This window comes from Microcaecilia unicolor, chromosome 1 (genome assembly GCF_901765095.1).
Source record: "Microcaecilia unicolor chromosome 1, aMicUni1.1, whole genome shotgun sequence".
Lineage (NCBI taxonomy): Eukaryota > Metazoa > Chordata > Amphibia > Gymnophiona > Siphonopidae > Microcaecilia > Microcaecilia unicolor.
Window position 1 is genome coordinate 643,460,733 of NC_044031.1, and position 6,848 is coordinate 643,467,580.

At 40.3% G+C, this 6,848-nt stretch overlaps 1 protein-coding gene across 1 annotated transcript; it reads left to right on the top strand.

The window, feature by feature from the left end:
- Positions 1 to 2,212: 2,212 nt before the first annotated feature.
- LOC115461292 (olfactory receptor 13A1-like) lies at positions 2,213 to 3,148 on the top strand. Its single transcript, XM_030191024.1, has one exon. The coding sequence runs from the start codon at positions 2,213 to 2,215 to the stop codon at positions 3,146 to 3,148; it is 936 nt and encodes a 311-aa protein (XP_030046884.1).
- The last annotated feature ends 3,700 nt before the right edge of the window (positions 3,149 to 6,848 follow it).

The following is a 6,848-nucleotide window of genomic DNA, read 5'->3' on the forward strand; positions in this document are numbered from 1 at the left end:
AGATAGTGGTTGCTGTGGATGGACAGACTGGATGACAATTTGGCTCTTATCTGCTGTCAAGTTTCTCTGTTTCTCCTTTTTTTTTTTTTAGAAAGGTTTATGAGTTAATTTATGTTTTTGTAATATGCTTTATGTGTTCTGGGAATGTGACATTAACACTGATGCAGCCTGCTGGCAAAACATGTCAGGTATTTGTGTGACTATTATATGATATAAAATAATTCTTTTATACAAACATAGAGTTTGGTGCTTGTTTTTTTATATTTAGCCTTTGCTTTTTGCTTTTTTGTATGCAGTCTTTTTGTGGGGTATGCTTTTTGAATACACCTAATACTCTTTTCTTCTGCCACATTTATGCTCTACAAATTAATCCCAGAGCTACTTGTGGACTCTGAAGTCCAGATTCATATTCACAAAGAAGAATAAAGAAAGATAAAATGCCATCTTGGGAGGAGAGAAAAGGGGGAGATATTTGAATAGACTGCCTGAGAGGAGGGCTGGGGGTTTGTGTGTGTGGAAACCTACAGTACACCATTGATATTTCTCACACTTGGATCTTAACCTTCATTTCCCCTCATTCCTTTTCTATTGTTTTCCATCTATCATCCTCCAGTTCTCCCTATTCCGACCCCAATTCTAAATCCCATTAACCCCTCTCCACCCTTTATTTTTCTCTTACTGGGTTGTGTCCTCATTTGTCTCTTATTTTTTGGATTCCTTCTCACTTAACATAAACCTCCTATCTTATTCACTACATCAAATCTTCTCTATATTGACTTTCACAGCCCCTCAACCATTCCATATTACCTTTATTGACAACTAGCCAAGCTGAGAATAATATCTTCTTTGGCCTACTGAACTACAGATCCCTATGTTCTAAAGCTACATTGACACATGATCTTATTAAATCTGCTGGTTTTGAAATCCTCTGCCTTACTGAAACATAGATTAGAAATGTCAAGGAAACTTATTTGAGTGTCTTCCCGATAGCTACAAAGTTATTTTCTAACCAGGCCATCTAGAGTGGGTGGCGGTCTGGCTATTTTTCATACTACTAACCTACAGAGTATAAAGCTTTTATTCTCTTCCATACGCTGAAACCTTAGTGGTAAGAATTAAAACCCCGAAGCTGTTGGTACTTTTTCTATTATCCTCCATGTCTGGCCAAAGCTCAATGGGATCTTTACTGCCAGGCACTTGCCAATTCAACTACTCACTATTCCGATATCTTAATCCTAGGAGACTTTAATATACATGTTGATATTCTACTTCAACCCTGTTCCAGAAATATTTTATTATTTCTTTAATACCTCAATCTGTCTCAATGGATTTCCTTTCTGACTCACCAAGGTGGTAATACCTTGGACTTAGTCCTTCCCCCTGTGGAATCTTTCATTGTCCCATCTGCTTTTCTCTCTATTTATCTTCCTTGGTCTGATCATTTCCTTATTAACTTCACTATTTCACTCTCATTACCTACAATGACAGCTCCTAATCCTTTAAATCAGATCAAGCAACTCTTTCAGATAGATCTGCATTGTCTTTGTCCTTCTTTATTTTCCTTTCCCCTGGACTTTGAAGTCCAGAACCTAAATGATCAGGGTCATTGCCTGCACTCTGTGCTTTTGGCTACTTTAGACCAAATTGCTCCTCTTAAACTATCCAGATCTGTCCTTTCTTCTACCAAAAAAAACATGGTATTATAGTGGCCTTTGACCACTCAAGAAACAACTGCACAGAGCAAAGCATATGTGGAAGAAATAAAAAAACAGAGACCAATTTATTATTTTACAAGCATAAACTTAAGGACTATGAAGGTGATATTCAGATCATGGGAGTTAGCCCAGCTAACTCCCGCGATCCACAGTGAGCCCAGATCTTCAATGTTATTTCTGATGACTTGCATTGAATTGGAATTGGCTATTAGACATGTCTTCTCTAGCTTCTTCCCTCCAGTTAAGCTGTAATGTGCATCAATTTTTGAAAACAGAATACTGGGCTTGATGGTCCTTGGGTACGTCCCAGTATGGCAATGCTTATGTTCCTTTGATTTTGTAACTAAAAGAAATAAGTAAAATTATATATAAACTTGTAGGAAGCTATTCTGGGTTAAACATACCATTTGTATGACTGTCTTCTGACTGAAATCATTTGAGGTATTTTTCTAATATTTGTTTCTATTTCACTATTACAGATAGAGTTTTCAACTATAATGGAAGGAAAGAACCAGAACACATCCATAGAATTCTACATGATGGCATTTGACAGTCACCCAGAACTTAAACCCTTATTCTTCACCCTCTTCTTTATTATCTATATAGCTGCTTTACTGGGCAACATCGTAATAACTACAATCATTATTACTGACTCTCGTCTTCATACTCCCATGTACTTCTTTCTTGTGAACCTGTCCATCTTAGACATCTGTTGCACAACAGCTGCTATTCCTAAGATATTACAGATCATCTGGTCAAAGGACAAAACTATCTCCTACTCTGGTTGCATATTTCAGCTATTTATCTTCTCCTCTGCCTTGAGTACGGAGCTCATGCTCTTGGCGGTAATGGCATATGATCGTTTTGTTGCAATATGCCACCCACTGCATTATAGTACCATTATGAGCAGGAAGACTTGTACTATTCTGGCTGCAGCCGTCTGGCTTCTTGGGGCCATAAATTCAACGGTGCACACTAGCTTAATTCTAAGGTTAAAATTCTGCCAACGAAATGTAATTCACCACTTCTTCTGTGAAATCCCCCCAGTGTTAAAGGCAGCCTGCTCAGACACTTTTATCAACAATGTGGTAATAATAATGGCAGATGTTATATTGGGTATGGTTTGTTTCATTTTAACAGTCATATCTTACACATATATTATCTTAACTATACTAAAAATCCGTTCTGCAGACAAAAAGAAGAAAGCCTTTTCTACCTGTGCATCGCACCTCACCGTTGTGTCATTATTCTATGGAGGTGTTATCTACACCTACGTTCGACCTGCTTTCAGCAATGAATCAGAGGCTGACAAAGTAATGTCTGCAGTTTATGCCATTATCTCCCCTGTGCTGAACCCCATTATTTACAGTTTAAGAAACAAAGAAGTTATCAATGCCCTCAAAAAATTGTTGAACATAAATGTATCCTCATAGAGATAGTTGCCATTTAAAATGCATACAGTGGGGGGAATAAGTATTTGATCCCTTGCTGATTTTGTAAGTTTGCCCACTGACAAAGACATGAGCAGCCCATAATTGAAGGGTAGGTTATTGGTAACAGTGAGAGATAGCACATCACAAATTAAATCCGGAAAATCACATTGTGGAAAGTATATGAATTTATTTGCATTCTGCAGAGGGAAATAAGTATTTGATCCCCCACCAACCAGTAAGAGATCTAGCCCCTACAGACCAGGTAGATGCTCCAAATCAACTCGTTACCTGCATGACAGACAGCTGTCGGCAATGGTCACCTGTATGAAAGACACCTGTCCACAGACTCAGTGAATCAGTCAGACTCTAACCTCTACAAAATGGCCAAGAGCAAGGAGCTGTCTAAGGATGTCAGGGACAAGATCATACACCTGCACAAGGCTGGAATGGGCTACAAAACCATCAGTAAGACGCTGGGCGAGAAGGAGACAACTGTTGGTGCCATAGTAAGAAAATGGAAGAAGTACAAAATGACTGTCAATCGACAAAGATCTGGGGCTCCACGCAAAATCTCACCTCGTGGGGTATCCTTGATCATGAGGAAGGTTAGAAATCAGCCTACAACTACAAGGGGGGAACTTGTCAATGATCTCAAGGCAGCTGGGACCACTGTCACCACGAAAACCATTGGTAACACATTACGACATAACGGATTGCAATCCTGCAGTGCCCACAAGGTCCCCCTGCTCCGGAAGGCACATGTGACGGCCCGTCTGAAGTTTGCCAGTGAACACCTGGATGATGCCGAGAGTGATTGGGAGAAGGTGCTGTGGTCAGATGAGACAAAAATTGAGCTCTTTGGCATGAACTCAACTCGCCGTGTTTGGAGGAAGAGAAATGCTGCCTATGACCCAAAGAACACCGTCCCCACTGTCAAGCATGGAGGTGGAAATGTTATGTTTTGGGGGTGTTTCTCTGCTAAGGGCACAGGACTACTTCACCGCATCAATGGGAGAATGGATGGGGCCATGTACCGTACAATTCTGAGTGACAACCTCCTTCCCTCCGCCAGGGCCTTAAAAATGGGTCATGGCTGGGTCTTCCAGCACGACAATGACCCAAAACATACAGCCAAGGCAACAAAGGAGTGGCTCAGGAAGAAGCACATTAGGGTCATGGAGTGGCCTAGCCAGTCACCAGACCTTAATCCCATTGAAAACTTATGGAGGGAGCTGAAGCTGCGAGTTGCCAAGCGACAGCCCAGAACTCTTAATGATTTAGAGATGATCTGCAAAGAGGAGTGGACCAAAATTCCTCCTGACATGTGTGCAAACCTCATCATCAACTACAGAAGACGTCTGACCGCTGTGCTTGCCAACAAGGGTTTTGCCACCAAGTATTAGGTCTTGTTTGCCAGAGGGATTAAATACTTATTTCCCTCTGCAGAATGCAAATAAATTCATATACTTTCCACAATGTGATTTTCCGGATTTAATTTGTGATGTGCTATCTCTCACTGTTACCAATAACCTACCCTTCAATTATGGGCTGCTCATGTCTTTGTCAGTGGGCAAACTTACAAAATCAGCAAGGGATCAAATACTTATTTCCCCCACTGTATATATATTCAGCACTGCTACCCGAATAGGCAGCAACACTAAATATACATAGACAGAACTCAATATGGTTAGCTCTACATACAGCAGATAATTTCAGTCTCTTAAAGGGTAATTCTATAATGTAGGCATCTACATTTTGGTGCCACTTACATGCATAAACCAGTAGTGGTCGAGTCTATTGGTTAGTGCAATGGGCTGAAAAGTGCAAGAACTGGGCTCTATTTCCACTGTGGCCCCATTGGACCCTGGGTAAGTCACTTAACCCTCCATTATCCTCAGTTACAAAACTTAGATTGTGAGCCCAGTAGGGAAAGAGAAAATACCTCTATGTATATGAAAACTACTTTGAATGTATCATAGAAAGGTAGTATATCAAGAAATGAATAAATTAGAAGACCATCATATATATGTGTATGTGTATATATATATATATATATATGCTAATATGCTGCCTAAGTACTGTTCTAAACTATGCATATATCTTTCATAGAGCATAGTTTGTAGCTGGGTGTATACATGGATGTCATCTAGGCAGGTTGTCGGGAGAGTGCAAAGTTATTTGCATAACTTAACATCCATATTTCTGGAATATAGGGGCACATATTTTATGCAAGCTCTATAGCTGGGTAAGTCCTCGCTCAAGTGCATAAGTAAGTATATATATACTGAGCTATTCTAGTATTCTATAAAGGAAAGTAGGTGGAATACCACCACACCCTATCTGACCACACTGGGCTTCCCCTTTACCCCTTGAGCCCAGTTTTTGAGGCAATTGAGGAAGAGTGGGTAGAAGAAGAGGACATCAGCTTCAAGGGCCAGTCTCAGGGTCCTAGGTTGTAGTATACATCTACAGCCAATGCCCTTCCTCAGGCACTAGCCTCCCTATGCTGCTCAAGGTGATATCCATGAGGCCCAGGAGCCACAATCGGTGGGTGAAGTCTGGCAGCAGTTTGCCAGTCTCCATGGGGACTTGCCGCCAGCTTTTACCGATCTACACAGGATCATGGGCCTCATGATCATCAAAATGAAGAGAATGCAAGCTGAGATATGTGCCTTGATGGAGACCATGAGGTGAATTGTTTGTTTACTCTTTCTAAAAATACAAGGACTAGGGGCATGCGATGAAGCTACAAAATAGTAAATTTAATACGAATCACTACTAACCACTACTCAGTTGCCCTGTACCCTTTTATCCCCACCTCTTAATTCACTTACTTCTTAGTTGTTCTGTCTGTTTGCCTGTCCTATTTAGATTGTGAGCTCTTTGAGCAGGGACTGTCTTTTCATGTATGGTGTACAGCGCTGCGTATGCCTTGTAGTGCTATAGAAGTGATAAGTAGTAGTAGAATCATGGGAAATTTTTCTTCACTCAACGTGTAATTAAACTCTGGAATTCGTTGCCAGAGAATGTGGTAAAGGTGGTTGGCTTAGTGGGATTTAAAAAAGGTCTGGACGGCTTCCAAAAGGACAAGTCCATAGACCATTGTTAAATTGACTTGGGGATAATCCACTGCTTATTTCTAGGATAAGCAGCATAAAATGTATTGAACTTTTTTGGGAACTTGCCAGGTATTTGTGACCTGGATTGGCCTCTGTTGGAAACAGGATACTGGGCTTCATGGACCTTTGGTTTGTCCCAGTGTGGCAATACTTATGTATTTATGTACTTATTGCCAGAATAGAATCCTGTTGTGAAAATAATACTAAATCATTAGTGTATGCTACATATTTACATATAACTTTATCATTTTCGTTTCCCTTCTCTGCACCTTTTCTAATTCCACTATATCTTTTTTGAGATGCAGTGACCAGAATTGAACACAATATTCGAGGTGCAATACGAGGAATTCGGTGTATATTATACTATGTCCATGTGACAGAATATATGTAGGGAGAAGCAGTAGACCTATAAAAACTAGACTAAATGAGCATAAATCAAAGATCAACACACAAACAACTGAAGCTCCTATTGTCCAACACTGGACGTAAAAACAGAATACATATGCAGATCAGCGCTGGAGAATTATTGATACGGTTACCACCAATGCACTAGGAGGCAACATTGAATCTGTTTTAAATTA

Bases quoted from the DNA above. Each gene is read 5' to 3' on its own strand.
- LOC115461292 (XM_030191024.1), top strand. From the start codon at position 2,213: ATGGAAGGAAAGAACCAGAACACATCCATAGAATTCTACATGATGGCA.